The 16,986-nt window shown below is 42.2% G+C and overlaps 1 protein-coding gene across 1 annotated transcript in view; it reads right to left on the reverse strand.

Annotated features, from left to right (window-relative positions):
• MAML2 (mastermind like transcriptional coactivator 2) overlaps nt 1–16,986 on the reverse strand; it is a 379,493-nt gene that overhangs the window by 119,455 nt on the left and 243,052 nt on the right. Inside the window, exon 2 of the mRNA XM_002708435.6 lies at nt 10,682–12,247. Coding sequence (XP_002708481.2) covers nt 10,682–12,247 — 1,566 coding nt within the window. The remainder of the gene's footprint in view (nt 1–10,681; nt 12,248–16,986) is intronic.

Below are 16,986 nucleotides of genomic sequence, written 5' to 3' on the forward strand. Positions count from 1 at the left end.
TCCTAGGCTGGGCCTCTCCAGTGTGTTCTCTATAATTTTCATTGCCTTTAGAATAGAAGAGAATACCTTGTATATAGGTCAGTTCAGCCTGTATCCAAATTCCCTCTTCAGAATCTCCTCCCACAAGCTTTATCTATGGGTCACCTAATAGGGAATTCTCTAGCTTACCACTCTGATAAGGAGAACTGGAAGACTAAGACTGCAAGTCCATGGGAAAGGTAGAACTGGGGTCCAGCACTGTGACTTGTGAGTTAAGCCACCACTTGTGATCCTATATGAGTGCTGGTTTGAGTCCTGGCTGCTCCACTTCCAATTCTGTTGCCTACTAATGTGCCTGAGAAAGCAGCAGAAAATGACCCAAGTGGTTGAGCCCTTACACCCACATGAGAGACCTGGATGGAGATCCAGGCTCCTGGCTTCAGCCTGGCCCTGCCCCAGGCATTGCAGCCACTTGGAGAGTGAACCAGCAGATAGAAGATCTTTCTTTCTCATTCTCTCTCTCTCTCTCTCTCTGACTGTCTCCCTCTTTACCTTTCAAATAAACATGTATTTTTTAAAGGCAGGACTGGTATGGGGGAAAGTAGAAGTGCTAGCTCATGTTCTTAGCTTCTGAGGAAGAGAGGCTAATGTATTTATATCCATAAATCCCCAGAACAGAAGAAAGGATAGTGAGTCAATGGTGCAATTCATTTGCTCATTTCAACAAACATGATCTAAATCCCTGGAGAAGATGTGTTAGGGTTGAGAATTCAGTATTGAACAAGAGAATCACAATCCCTCTCTTCAATTAGCTTGCAGTCGAGTTGGGGAAGACATAGAAGAACAAGGTAAGAAGGGTGACAAATACTAGAAGACAGGAAGAGGAAGGAGCTATCAGAACACATAGAAGGAGAGCTAATCCATATTGGAAGGCCAGGGAAACCTTTTTGAGGAGACAGTGTGTTAGCTGAAACTGAAGAAAGCTTAGAGGTGAGTTAGCCAGCAGAATAGAGCAGAAAGAACAGCAGGTTTGAAGACCAGTGGATGAGAGAAAACACCATACTTTTCAGGAATTGGAGGGCATTTGTTACAGAGAAAGCTGAATGCAGAATGTGTATGAGTTTGGGGCAAAGATGTGTTTATGGGTGAGATTTGACAGAAGAGTAAGTTTAGGAATGGAAGCCAAGAAATCGGGAGAGTTTGGCAGAAACCAAATCATGAAGCACTTTATAAGCTACATAAGGAGCTAGACTTTATCCTAAGACAAATGAAGACCCTTTAAAAGTTTTGAGCAGATGACTGACATGATCAAATTCTTATTTTAGAATGCTCACTCTTGTTGCACATTGGCAAGACTGGAAGACAGCAAATCAGTTAGCAAGCACATGAAGTAAGAAGAGATGATGGTCAAAGCTAGTCTGGATATGTTCCACCCAGAGATATGTCCATTCAAGAGTGCATTCATCTGTGCCAGGGGATTGTAGGCCATGTTGATGGGCCTGCCAGCTCATTAGCTTCATGAATCATCCCCAATATGGTTCCTTTTCCAGAAAGTTCTCTTCAACTGTTGTAACCAGTAAGAACTCCAGTGGCTGTGTGTCCTGGCCCCTGCCTTATTCCAATACCTTCCATGGAACAGATCTTAAGAAGGTTGGGGAAAGAGGTTGGTTCATAACTGGCCTAGAGGAAGAGTGAATGGAGACAGGGTACAGGCAAAGTAAGACAAAATTAGACAAAGTTCTAGAGACACAGTAGAAATGTGAACCAAAGACTCAAAGGTGAGGCACACATTTTTCTGTGTTCACTCACAGACCTGCAAACTACAAGCAGTAGGGACTAAAACGCTCATTGTTTGTGAAGTTCTTGTATCCTAAAGGTGGAAGAACTGCAGCTTCTGTGTAAAAGTGGAACATGCTAGTGATTCTGGGTGGAGTGAATTAGCAGTAGAAAGAAGGAGGAACAGATCAACCAATTTTTTCATTCTTAGGGACCTTGAAAACTTGATTTTGCAAGAAGCACAGAAAGGCAGTCAATGGCTTCCCTCTACTATGCTTGACTCAATTTATTGCTTAGACAATAAGGCACTGCTTTATTGTTCAAATTCATTGCATCAAATGCATATATCCAGCCAGAGCTTTTTTTTTTTTTTTAATTAGTATCCCGACAGCTGCCTAAGCAGGGTGTGTGTGTGTGTGTGTGTGTAAGTTGGGTCTCCTCTGCTTGAAACACTATGTAAAAGAGTAAGATGATTCACTCACATTACATCTCTCTGATCTTAGTAGTCTAAACATTTGTACAGTCTTTTGTTTCAAACCTTGAATTCCTTATAGTAAACACCTTCTGAATCTCAAGTCTTTGTTCCTGATTTTAATTAACCATTAATGTGCAAATTTGCTGATTAGTGCACAGGCTAAATAAGGGAGTTTTTTGCTTCACTTCTATTTCACAAAAAGAAACCACCATTCTTTTCTACCAAACTGATAGCAACTGACATCTGATTAGAAAAGACAAAACTAATTAGAATGGGTGCAAAGGGGATTGTTTGAGTCACCTACATTAATGCACATTACAGTTACATATCTGTCAGATTTTCCATTAACCCTCTTGCATTTCCATCTTCAGGATCAAATCTATTTCTTAACCCTATACCCTTTCTTTCTCTGGTTGGAAACTTGGTATTCAACAGGCTAAATTACCCACTAATGCTTTAAATGCACAGCTCTTACTGATGGATGTGACACACAGACAAAGACCTTGGAATGAGAATAATAGAAGCCATTCCCTAACCGTGGAGTTGAACCCTATGTATTATGATCCCCAGGCTAACATGTTCTTCTTCTTGTGTTTATTTCTTTATTGAGGGATACAGGAGTTGATTGTTGATTTACACTGATTCACTCCATTGTGCTTTGATCCACTGCATACTAGGATAACAAAATAAAATAAAAAAGAAAGTAGAATATCTAGCAAACAGAGTTCTATTCTGCAAAAGGTTGAAAGAGCATATTTAAAATTGAACTTTAACTGGTTGACTTAGGAGAAATGCCCATTTGATTTTTACTCAGTTATCACAGAGAGCTTGTTGCAAAGGATTAGGATAAAGTAGCATACACATCCAATGGGAAACCTGGAAGTTGTATGAACAGATACTTCCTTCAAATCAAAAGCTCACTGAGGGGATAGACCAGGTCTTCCTAATCTTTCAGACCAACTAGGTGCAAAGGGAGTTGTTTAATCTTCAATCCCCAGTTCCTAGCACATTTAGGTCAATACATTTTCATCATATGAATCAGTGAAAGCAAGAATTATAGCTTCACCTTATTGAGACACTTTCAGGATTCTGAAATTCTAGTGGATGCTGTTAAAGAAAAAGACAATGAATGAATTTTCTTTATCATTTAAATAATCTAACAAAACTTCAGAATCTTTTGCTTTAAAAATTAAATTGAAAACCCAGTTACTTGGTCTTTTTTCCATCTTTAGCTGGGATCAGAGGTTCTAAAAATCCCAGTTGCAAATCAGCCTAGCAACAGATGCAAAAAGAAGCCTGTGATATGTTGAAAATAGCTCAGTTTGAAAAAAAAAATCTGGTTATTTAATTTTTAAGTACTTTAAAAATTTTATATTTCTCTTCTTGCACTACAACTTCATCTTTGTTCTCAGTTGTAGCACAAATATACAGACTTGTGCCTGGCACATAAGAGGCTCTTGACAAATAGTTCTTGAATGAATGAATAGAAGCTGTTGCCAGAATTAAGAATGATACAGTACTCAATTTAGCCTGGAATCTTCATTCATGGTTCCTGGTATGGCAAATCAGGAAACTTAGGGATTTCTGGATACAGACATGTCAAGTTCAGTGAATTTGACTGAATATCCCTCCCTGCATTCTGAATTAACTTAAATTCTAGCTCAGATAGTGATTTTGCCTGAGAATGAACAGAAAAGTTAAATTTCAAATACAAACCACAAGAAAGGCCCTGGTAGCATAACCCAAACCTTACATATTTACTTTATGCAGCATAGTTTGGGGCAGCCCTACATTCACAGGTCAATACTAACTGCAACTCTCAGTAAGTGATTTGACCTTCCTGAGTCTCCATGTCCTCATCTGTAAAAAGTGGCTAGAACCTGCCATTTGTATTGTTTGTGTATGGCACTGAGCAGGTACCAACATTAAAACAAACCATCCCACAAGCAAAACAACAGCAGATGAGCAAAAATCTCCACAAAATCCCTCTTTCTAAATTTTCCAATTAAGATTGCTTAGTACCAATTATATGTCTCTGGAAATTCATTTCACTTCTTGGTCTAAGCACTAGCTTCATAGAGTATTAAAAACAATGTTTCTGTTCTTTGTAAATTTAAATGATGGATAAAATGACAACATAAAAATAGTGCTCCTATTTCTCCACTGACAACACATAATATGTCTGTATCAGGCTTTTTCTCTTTTGCCAAGATGAAGCCAAGGTAAGTCAGAGAAGTTACCAAACGCTCCATGGTCATTTGTATGATCACCTAGCAACTTTTGTATCTCTATCCCATCTTCACTCTAAGCTTCATGTCATTTCTGTTCAGTCCCCGTCACAAGTTTGTCCCAATCTTTTGGTCTCATTCTTGGATGCTGGATATACCATCTACCGAATGCTCTTGTTTTCCGTCTTCTTTAAGACTTTGGCTCGGTGCCCTTCATTTTCCTGACCTCTTCTAACTGGGTTCTAACCTCTAAACCCAGGCTTTGGCGTTAGCTTAATTGGATGACTCTTCAGCTAAGTGCCAGTCTCCAGGAAAGCGGTGGAAAGGATGTTATACCACCGTAAAACACTGAATTCATGATGATCTTCCCATGAGAAAAGGTATTCCCAGCTGATACAAGGTTCCTATCTTTTCTCTGGCACTTCCCCTGGACAACTATAAGGATTTAGAGATATAACTATTGTAATTATATAAGAACTACTGTAATTCCTCCACTACCACCCAGACCAATTTGGAAACAAAATTCTTAGCATTTATCTTTAAGATGATCTATATTACCTTAAAGAAATGTGGAGGAGGCCATTGCAAAACTTGCCTGATCTGCATGAAGAATTGACACAGATTAGTGAATGATCAGCTTGGCTAGGTGGAGAGAGTACAGTGAGGTTTTCAACATATGATTGAAGAACTTGGCTTTAAACTGAAGAGGAAATGTACAAATTTATGTTTCAGTCATAACAAACCATCCATTCACTGGCTGCCTTCCCTCCTAGAAGTTTCAGAGATGGGAGCATTCTTAACCAAATATAGAATCCAAATATACAGATCCAGTGTTAGAAAAGAAAATCATACTTTTTAAGTGACAGATTATTTAACTCTAAAAAAGAATGTTCAAGAGGAAAGCACTTTTGGATTGAACCCACATAAGTCCTGGTTGACCAGTAACTCCTTCATACCTTAACAACTATTTGGTGACTTGTGGATAAATCAGAAATGCATGTATTGCATCCCTCTCCTGCCCTCTCCCATAACCCTCACAGGAAGAGAAGAAAATTATAGCCAAGAGGGATCTCCATTTGCCAAGCCTCAAATATTAGCAAGATGAGTCCACTGAAGACATTTTGAGAAACACCAAATACTATTTGTTCTCCCAGTCTCTGAAGAAAATATTAAAACTACCCCAGGCATGGAACAATAAGAACATATCCAACAATTCAATTCTGCTGCAGCCATCCCTTGGGCATCACTCACATCTAGGAGAACACGGGTGAGTATACAGTAAAGGGAGAGAGGCATAAGAATTCCCCAAATTCAGTCTCTGCCCGAGCGTGTGGAGCTGTCGGGGTTCAGGGTTCTGAAAGGTAAAGAGAAGGCCGTCTTTGCACATCTCTTGGGTAAATGGCAGACAACTGACGAACACATTCAGTCTCCCGTTTTGTAGCAGAGAGCTAAGATTTCTACCATTTCCAAGGCTAAAGGGCTCCAATTAGCAAATCCCATAGTAAATCTTCCTAGGTTTGACACAAAGTGAGTATGACAAGCAGAAAAAAATACACGGCCAGTGTTTTCATTTTGGATGCTTTGGTTGATAAATTTAAACATTGCTTACTTCCTAATCCCTGCCTCTACCCGCTACTTCAGTCATGAGCAACGGAGACTGAGCAGTTCTGGCATGAGAATATACATTTGAACCTGTCTGCTATGGGGGGCAGAGTTGAAACTACTCTGTCTGAGTTGAGCATACTTGACTAAATACTGGGTGAGGAAATAAGAATCAGAAAAAACTTTAGAAAAATACACAAAATATGTAAAATCGTCTCTAGAAATTACCATTTGAGAAGCAATTCATTTATTTTCTCTGTTGCCTTCAAAGAAACTTCACACACCACACTTGAAAGGCATCTTTGTCATATAATAATTATTCCTTATTTTTGACCCAAAATAACACTACCCAGCTTGGCTCTTTTCAAAAATCACCCTAACAGGGTGAACATTAGTGTGTTGGTAATAATCTACTAAATGTTCTCTAAGCTCTGAAGACAATCCCCAAAGAAAATTCCATAGTTGCCTTGAACAATAGCACCATTATCAGAATGTGTACAACCCCCTAAGGTAAATGTTTTCAAGGGGGTAATACTCAGGGGCTAGCACTGTGGTACAGTGGGTTAAGCCACCACCTGCAGTGCCAGCACCCCACATAGACACTGATTCCAGTCCCGGCTGTTCCACTTCTGATCCAATTTCCTGTTAATGTGCCTGATAAAGCAGCAGAGGATGGACCAAGTGCTTGGGCCCCCACACCTCCATGGGAGACCAGGAAGAAGCTCCTGGCTCCTGGCTTCAGCCGGGCCCCGCTCCAGCAGTTGCAGCCATTTGAGGAGTGAACCAGCAGATGAAGATCGATATTCTCTCTCTCTCTCTCTCTCATTATTAATTATAAATAAACAAATACATCTTTTAAAAATATTTACTTGACTGTGGAGCTCTAGCATATTTGCTTAAGGCTCAGACGCATGGGTGTCTGAATACCTTGGGGCTGACACTGTGGTATAGCAGCTTAAGCCTCCGCCTGAGTACCAGTTTGAGAGTCGGCTGTTCCACTTCCCATCCAGCCCTCTGCTGACACATCTGGGAAAGCAGTGGAGGATGGCCCAAGTGATTGGGCTCCTGCACTCATCTGGGAGACCTAGAAGAAGCTCCCGATTCCTGGCTTCAGCCTGGCCCACCCTGGCCATTGTGGCCCATTTGGGGAGTGAACCAGTGAATAGAAGATCTTTCTCTTTCTCTTCCTCCCTGTAACTCTGCCTTTCAATTAAATAAACAATCATCTTTAAAAATAAAATAAAATCATACCTATTGAATTGTTGGGCTGGAAGGGACAATATGGTTCAATCTAAAACCTTAGACAAAGCTTTACAGGGATAGTCATTCTCTGCTTCTATAGAAGAAGTATTTTGATATGCTGCCACCATTTTCATGACTCTTTAAGAGCCTTCTTGAAGAGATGAACATGATCTTGGTCATCATAAGTGTCATATTTATTGGGAAATATAAAAAATTTACCTAAGGCACTGGAAGATGGTTGATTTGGCTGTCAGCACCCATTTGTGTGCTTGGGTCCTGGAAACTCAAATATAAACTAAGAGATCAGGAGTTGGCCACGGTTGCTGATATTAGTGGGATATCCAGAGACACGACATAGCATGCTGGAGGTGTCGAGGAACCCCTCCCCTCCAAGAGCCTACGAGGCATCAAAGATTATATATTACCTATATTCCCTGTTATTATTTCCTTTGGTTAGCTCCATGATGTTTATCCTCATGTCAACTATCACACAGATGTTTTAAAAAATGTTTCTTTCTTTGATAGCTCTGAAGGTTAGAGATTCAAGATTTTCTTTATCCTCAAAGAATTTAATGTCCTATGTAACTTATGTACATAGGGCTCAATGATAGAAGAAATCCCGCTTGTAAGGATCCCACAATGATTCACCAGTGGTTATTCATGTTTCAATACATCCTATGTGCGAGCTGTGTATCCTAGTGGCTGAAAGCATAGGCTTCGGAGTAGATCATCAGAATCCTGAATGCTATTTATTATCTGTGTGACCTTGGGAAAATTATTGAACTTCTCTGTGCCTCATTTCTTATACCTGTAATAGTGGAATAATGGTATTTCCCTCACATAGGTGAAAAGAGATATCAAAAATAAGGGAGATGACAATCATGCCAGTAATACAGTAGGCACCCAATAAAGGCTAATTCCTTACTATCTAATTATTTTTTTTTTATTTTTATTTTTGACAGGCAGAGTGGACAGTGAGAGAGAGAGACAGAGAGAAAGGTCTTCCTTTTGCCATTGGTTCACCCTCCAATGGCCGGCGCGGCCGGCGCGCTGTGGCCAGCGCACCGCGCTGATCCAAAGGCAGGAGCCAAGTGCTTATCGTGGTCTCCCATGGGATGAGGGCCCAAGGACTTGGGCCATCCTCCACTGCACTCCCTGGCTACAGCAGAGAGCTGGCCTGGAAGAGGGGCAACCAGGACAGAATCCAGAGCCCTGACTGGGACTAGAACCTGGTGTGCCGGCGCCGCAAGTCGGAGGATTAGCCTATTGAGCCACGGCGCTGGCCACTATCTCATTACTTTTAATTTTCATTTTTTGTTATTAGAAGACCTGGCCCAGGGAGCGTAAATTGCTATGCACTTACCATACTATTGAACACTGGAAAAATTAGAAATAGTTCTGTTTTACTTCCCTAATACTGTTTATGTTAGAATTTTGGAATTGTTCCAGTGCTTCTCCTATAGAACAGAAGTGTTTGTTTAAAAATAATATTTTGGGGGCAGGCATTTGGCATGCAAGTTAGGTTGCTGCTTGGGACACCTTCATCCCATATCATAGTTTCTGGTTCAAGTCCTGGCTGCTCTGATCTGATCCAGATTCCTGCTAATGGTCACCCTAGGAGGCAGGAGGTGATAACTTAGATACATGGGTTCCTGCTAACCATGTAAGAGATGGAAATGAGTTCCTGGCTCCTGTCTGTAGCCTGGCCATTTGTGAGCATTTGAGGAGTGAACCAATGCATAGCAGGTCTCTATTACCCTCTCCGTCCTTCTGCCTTCCAAATAAAATGAAAATAAATATAATTTTAAAAATAAAATTAATACTTTTATTACTTATTGCTCTTTCTATGACAATCATAATAGCCAATTTATTCTAAACTCTGGGCTGAGAATTATATCATACTCAGTGAACCCTAGGAGAAATTCAGTGAATTGTTTGAGGTTGCACAGCTTGGAATGTCTGAATAAGAATTTGAACCTACAATCATCCAAATCAAAATGCCTACCTTTTGCATTAGAATGTGGTTCCAAAATGTTTTTAAATGATTCTTAAATTGTTCATGTTAAAATATATGATTCTATTCCAAATCCATTCTCTATAATCTACAATTTAAAAATACTTAAAATTGGGTAACAGCTGAAAGCTTTACTTGGTGCACAGCCTTAGAATCCTTGTTGAGTCTAGTTTTCTCTTGGCCCACATCTAGGGCAAAGGTTAGCCTGGACACAGTCTGTGGTGCTCGTGGCATTCATTTCTGGGCAGTAGCCATGAAAACTACTCTAGGAATGCTATTGGAATTAGGCTTTGCACCGTCTAATGAGTACTGTCCTGACATAAGGTTTTGACACATAATGGGCTGATGTGCTGTCTTTGTGTTTAGACTGATAATGTAGACTTGTCAAATTACATGCACAGAGCAAAATTCAACCTTCCTTCCTTTCTTCCAGGAAGAGTTTCCTTTTTCAAGTTCCCTGGGGTTTCCGGCTTACTCACCAGTATGTGCTCTGGGGAAACAGGGTGACCTCTTTGCACTGTTCATATTTGGGGCTGAACTAAACCTTTGTTTTATCTTAACCAAAGGACATCAGGCAACCACAGGTTTATCATGATGATTTCATCCTTTAACACACAGACACTGTAACTCATGCAGTGCTTTCTCCAGAATCCTTCCCTAACTTCCCCTGGCTGGGTAAGATACCCACTCTTGTGCTCTCAAACCATTACTCTTTCTATCTGCTATTAAAACGCTAGTTGTTAAAGTATGTCTCACCTCTCCAGACTTGGAGACAGGGATCACATCCTAAATAGGAATGATAGTCAGTCCACAGGTATCCCATGGAGTCAGAGCAGATATGTCATCATGGGTTGGTCATTTAGAAACTGCAGTTGGTTGGTGTAGGTGATTCTCCATCATCTCTGGCCTTCCCTTATTCCAATACTGAGCATAATCATGGCATCTTGCATATATAGTAGGTGCTTAGGAACTATAGATGTGGACTGACTTAATGACTGAGGGACCGGTTGGGTGAATGAACTTCAGGCATGTCAAAACTTGATTCACAGCTGGATGTATCACTAAAGACATGAATTATGATGTAATATTCTTCTGTTCTGTTTTGTTTAATAATGCAACCCTCTTAGTAAGTGAGAACCTTTGATCATCATAGATCCCAACGATAGTAATGCTATAAAGAAAACATTAGCCTCTATCTCTGGACTCCCTAAGTCCAAAGTCCTAGACTTTATAAGGTCTGCACATGAATCCCTCAATGCAACTACTGTCTTTGGTCTTGACCCTGTGCCAACACACATGTAATGGTACTCAAAGCATGATGATCAAGCTAACTGGTGTTTAAGTGTCTAAGAGGAGGGCTCTTACCTGTCTGTGCTGTTGGCTGACTTGATACCCCAGTCCTGTGACGGGCTGATTCTGAATTTTCTGAAGCAGGATCTTTTGCTGAAGCGGCAAGGGTGACCTTAGCAAAGGCTGGCTTGATACAGGCTGAGTGGGCTGGGATGCTGGCTGTTGCTGTTGTTGTTGCTGCTGCTGCTGCTGTTGCTGCTGCTGCTGAGCTGAAATTGCGCTCTGTTGCTGTTGCTGAGCTGAAAGCGAGCTCTGTTGTTGCTGCTGCTGCTGCTGCTGCTGCTGCTGCTGTTGCTGTTGTTGTTGTTGTTGCTGCTGCTGCTGCTGCTGTTGGGTATAGTGTAGGAGAGAAGGTTTGTTCTGGGAAGGCAAAACAGAAGGCATCTGCTGGTTTGCTTGATCTGAGTTAAAATGGAATAAAGGCTTGGTGGTGCCGTGACGGGGCTCCATGGCTGGATGTGGGTTGTTAATAAAACTTCGACTGAGATCCTGAGGCTTTTGCTGCATGAGCACATCCAGATGCCCACCCTGAGCCGAGGGGTTGGCCTTGTACATGTAGTTAGCCATTACTTTTGACTGGTTGCTGCTGCCAGCCACCCCAGGCATAGGTGAGCTCTGTGGGCTGAATGGCTGCTGCACAAAAGAAGGGCTGGGAATTTTCTCCTGCCCAAACGGACCTGGGGATGGTCCAGCGGAGGAGGGCAGGGTGGACCAGTTGGTAGGCTGGTGCTGCTGCTGGTGCTGCTGCATCCGGGCATGCTGTTGACGGTTGGCAGCTATCTGTTTGAGCTGTTGGGCATGGGATACCTCCTGCCAGCTTGGCAGGGCCCGGCTGGCCCCTGAGGCTGTCTGAGGCTGAACCTGATTCTGAGAGACTGAAGGGACTGGAGATGATGTGGAAAGAGCAGAATTGGCCATGGAGAATGTAGGCCCAGCTGATGGGGGTCTCAACTGTGGAGAGCCTGCGGGGCCCTGAGTCAGGCCAGGTGAGTATTCACTTTTGATCACTATCTTCTCCATGGGCAAGGAGGGCCTGGGGGTGCTCCTCTGGCTTTGCTGACCCAAGTCAATGTTAAACGGGTCATCCTGCTTTATGGTGGCATTGATCATGTTCTCCAGCTCAAGGTCGCTCATGGGAGGCACAGAGATGTTGGTGAGTTCATTGAACAGTTCCTGCAGCTCAGGATCCATCAGCTGCTCTCCAGAGTCATCTCCAAATCTATTTGAAAAAATATTCTCCTGGGCCATTTGACCATCCATGTGCTTACTGCAAGACAGAGTCTCTCCTGGCTCTTTCTTCACCTCCTTTAAGCCCATGTTAAACATACCATTGCCAGGAGAATGTGTGTGGGGTGGCAGGGTGTTAGCCTTCCTCAGGGGTGGCTGGCTCATAGGCAAGGTCCCCGACATAATCTGATTTTGCCCATTATTTACTTGGAGGCCACCTTGTCCTGCAGAGAGGTTCTCCTCAACACGAATTCTTTTGATATCGAGGAACGAGTTGTCAACAAAGCCATTGGGCCTCTTGCTGTTGGCAGGAGACAGGTTAATTACCTGCTTTCTTTTCAAGGAACCCTGGAGCTAAAAGACAGAGGGGAATAGAAAGTGAAACATGAGCTATCAATCTAGTTATGACTCTAATCAAACATAATGCAATAGTAAATATTTCTTCTATTTACAAACAAGGTGTAGTAAAAAAGAAAAGCACAATGAAGCCCAGTCTGGATTATAATGAAACTCATAGCAGCACAGGCAGAACACGGTCAAATGTTTCTGGGAGAGCAGATTAAGTAGGTGAAAGATCACAGTGGTTCCTATGATCAGTACATAAGTCAATGGATGAAGACATCTTTAAATATCACGAGGAGTTATTCCTAAACCCTAGGATTAATCACTAGCGCATTGTTGTCTTCTGGAACAGGCTAAAATACTCCACATGCACATACATGCAACCCTATGCAGCAATAGATGATCAGAATACACACTAATTTGATCAAGATTTGAAACACCAACAAGTCTAAAGCCGGGAAAGAATTTCCACTTCCCTTTTCCACCCCTTCATCTCTTGTCTCTAAGTAAGTAATAGAACTAGTTTTGATGTTCAAGGAGATGTCTATCTGTTGTCCATCTATTTTTCTTCCTATAATTTCACCGCTTTGCCTTCATGTCCCTGTAGCAAAGTTGTGTGGACACACAGAACGAATCATGAGATTATCATCTACCAGATGAGACAGCCCGAACACACACTCTCCTGCCGACTCCCTTCTTTGTTGCCTGTCTCCTAACTGAAGTTATGAGACCAAGAGATGGTTCCGCGTCCATGTTACCAGCACAGGCTTCAGAAACATACTGAGCCAATCTCAAATTTTAATTCTGTCACTGAGTGCTGTGTGACCTTGGCACTGTACTTACCTGAGCCTCTATTTCCTAATCAGGAAAATGGGGACAATAGCACATAACTCACAATAGAAATGAGGTAATGCATGTAAAAGTTGAGTGCAGGGCTTGCTGTAATAACAATTCAATAAGCTATAGTTTATAAAATATGCGTGGCTTATTTCTTCTAAAAGGGGAGCACATCTCTAACACAGCAACATATTTATAGTCCATGAATAATAAAGTACTCCATTCACTAACACAGCAATCAGATTGTACTTTATGAAGCTTAAAAATTGTAGAGGTTTAAGGCTGCACAGTCAGGCTAATAAGTTAATAAGAAACATGAAACATTCATTGGTAGTCTCTGATTCTTGTCAATTTGTCCCTGAAATGGGAGACTGCATCTATCAAAATGTGGCTTTCCCAGTGCTGCTTTCCACTTAAATTATTTAATGTTTCTCTGGATAACTGTAAATATCTAAGGCAGAGGATATTTTCCAGGTCGAAAATTCTATCATTTCTTCTTTCCTCTCCCCATCATTCCCTTACCCTTCAGAAAGAATTCTAGGTAGCCTAATTAAGAAAAGGAAATGAATATAACTAAGTGTATAATGTATGCCAATGATTTTAAATAGGGTTACTTTATTTCCCTTAATCTTAAGACCAATCCCATTAGACAGGTATTATTACACTTATTTTCTAGATAAGGAAACCAAGACTCAGAGAAGCTAAGTAACTGGCTCAGAGTTACAGAGTTAGTAAGTGATGGACATGAGCTTCGACTTGAGGTTCTAACGTCTGTGTCATTTCCAATCTATTCTGCTGGAATTAGCTCCTTAAGGCCATAGGTCACCTAATGTGAAGGGTTCAGGGACAGGGAGCACAGAGACATCTTAGGTCTCAGGTAAGACACTGAGGGATCTGTGGACGGCCCAGATGCAACATCCAGCCCGACGTGAGCAACATTTTTCCTTGTGTTTCAGATCATCAATGCACGCATCAGTCATTCTTTATCTGGGCTTTTGCCATTTTATAGGTGGTTTACAGTAATGGTAGATATGCCATGTTGATAAAATGGCTTTTAATGCTTTACCATTGCTGTGGCTAATCAGAAAATGAGAATTCTGGACTTGGAGAAGTGAGACCAGGCTCTCTTTGAGGCAGCTGTATAGTGGTTCACAAAATTCACAAGTTGCTGTTCTAGTCCATTTACCGGAGCCATCGAGCAGGTTGGTCTGTGTACAGAGAAAAGGATGAGGCAGAGAGGAGGACACTTGTTTTGATAGCATCTGGAGACCCGATTCCAGTCCCAGGTCAGCTCTGCATCTCTGCTTCCTTTCGGTGCCCTGTAACATCATTTATAATGAAGTCCCCCTTTTAGCTTGAGCCAGCATGAACTGTGCTCCTGTGATTTTTAACCAAGAGGTCTAAGCAAGTTTCCTGAGACTTACATTCAGTGATGAACAATTTGCAGCCAGAGACAGGGCATCCTTTGTCCCTGTATGTGAAGCCTCCACCACCTCAATCTCTGCTAGAGTCCCTGACTCCTCATCTTGCCTACTGATTGATTGCAGGACACTGCCAACCATCACTACCATCCAGCAGGAACTCAACACTGCCACCCTCTGTACTTTACACACACTAGAGGATCCACCATGTTGCATCTGATTTACTTCAGCATTAACTGCATTTTTAAGGTTCTTTTACGACTAGGAAGAACAAACAAAGGACTACATTCTTTTTCCAGGTTTGGGTTATTGCCTTTGATTTATTTTCCACCACTTTGAAAAGAACCTGTTCTGCCAGATTCTCCCCACTGCTCTGGTCACTGCCTGGGCGGCACACACTTTTGGGGAGCAGCACTAAGGCTTTCTTTAGGCCACCAAGATTGCACAGGCAGGAACAAAATTAGGAAAGCTATAGGAACAATAATAGTAAGGATGGCAAAGTCATTTATTGAGGGCTTTTTGCTAGGCACTGTGCCACAGCTTGTTTAATTCTCATTTATTTCTCACAACTCTGAGAACCTTCACAACTCTAAGAATCTCTCCTCTCATTTCCAGATGAGAAAACTGAGGTTTAGAGATTGAATAACTTTTCAAGGCCACACACATTGTAAACAAAGAAGCCAGGAATGAAAGCAGTTTTTCCCACTGCAGAGCCTGAGCTGTGTAGTAAATGGTACCACAGGCCCTGAGTGTTACGTGTACATCATCTGTGTACTGACAAGGCCTAGGATCTAGTCCTGATTCTCTCATTAACTTGCCTTGCCACTTTAGGCAAGATATTCTCCTTCTCTGGACCATAATTCCCTCTTTTAGAAATATGATTGTCTCTGAACTCAGAAAATGACTGGCACTGGGAGTCAGGTTTGTCTTTGGACACTGTATTTAGTGATGCAAGGTCACCACTAAACAAAGATGGAAGAGTGGCTTGAGATGGGGAACAGAAGTGATGTGTGATTCCATCAGTATCAAAGAGATGCCTTGCAGCCAGCACTGTGGTGCAGTGGGTTAATCCTCCACCTGTGGTGCCAGCATTCCGCATGGGCACGGGTACTATTCCTGGATGCTCCTCTTCTAGTCTAGCTCTCTGCTATGGCCTGGGAAAGCAGTAGAAGATGGTCCAAGCCCTTGGGTCCCTGCACTGCATGGGAGACCTGGAAGAATCTCCTGGCTCCAGGTTTCAGATTGGCTCAGTCCAGCTGTTGCGGCCATTTGGGGAGTGAACCAGCATATGGAAGACCTGTCTCTCCCTCTCAGTGTCTATAACTCTACCTCTTAATTAAATACATAAAATCTTTAAAAAGAGAGAGAGAGAGAGAGAGATGCCTTAAGGGCTGGGCTTTGCGGCTCAGCATAGTGTTGGTTATAGCTCTAGCTGCTCCACTTCTTATCCAGCTTGCTGCTAATGTGTCCTGGAAGGCAGCAGAAGATGGCTCAAGTGCTAGGGCCTCTGCCAACCATGTGGAAGACCTAGATGGAGTTCTTGACTCCTGACTTTGACCTGGGCCAGGCCTGGTTATTGCTGGCATTTGGGAAGTGAACCATCAGATGAAATCTCTCTCTTTTTCTGTCACTCATTCAACTGGATTAAAATAAATAAACATTGGCCGGCGCCGCAGCTCACTAGGCTAATCCTCCGCCTTGCAGCGCCCCTACACCGATTTCTAGTCCCGGTCGGGGCGCCGGATTCTGTCCCGGTTGCCCCTCTTCCAGGCCATCTCTCTGCTGTGGCCAGGGAGTGCAGTGGAGGATGGCCCAAGCACTTGGGCCCTGCACCCCATGGAAGACCAGGATAAGTACCTGGCTCCTGCCATTGGATCAGCGTGGTGCGCTGGCCACAGCACGCCGGCCGCGGCGGCCATTGGAGGGTGAACCAACGGCAAAGGAAGACCTTTCTCTCTCTGTCTCTCTCTCTCACTGTCCACTCTGCCTGTCAAAACAGAAAAAAAAAAAATAAATAAATAAACATGAAAAATAACCCATTAGGGGATGGTTTGCTGGTGGGAGGGAGGTTATGGGGGTGGGGGGAACTGCTATAGTCTGAAAGTTGTACTTTCAAAATTTATATTTATTAAATAAAAGTTTAAAAAAATTACAAAAAGAAAAAAATAATCCATTAGAACCCTATTGAACATAATACTTTACAAAAAGAAATTTGAGGGTATGCTGTTTCATACCTTCCAGAAGCTTCTAATCACAGTTACATCAACAAGGTCCATTGAATGAACAGATGCAGTGGGTAGCAAGCTACTGGCACAATACAATCTAAATGATTCTCAAATCTCTGCTTGGAAGTATTTGCTTGCCTGGTTTTGAGCTATGGTACGGGGTTTCTTAAAGTTCCCAATCAAAGTAAAATACTGTAAAAGCCTTAGATGAGGAAGCAAATCGTTGATACCTCAAAGAGAAATGGTTTATCAGAAAATTCAATGGTAG

The sequence above is a fragment of the Oryctolagus cuniculus genome, chromosome 1, assembly GCF_051225735.1.
Source record: "Oryctolagus cuniculus isolate XC-2025 breed Fujian yellow rabbit chromosome 1, ASM5122573v1, whole genome shotgun sequence".
Classification (NCBI taxonomy): Eukaryota; Metazoa; Chordata; class Mammalia; order Lagomorpha; family Leporidae; genus Oryctolagus; species Oryctolagus cuniculus.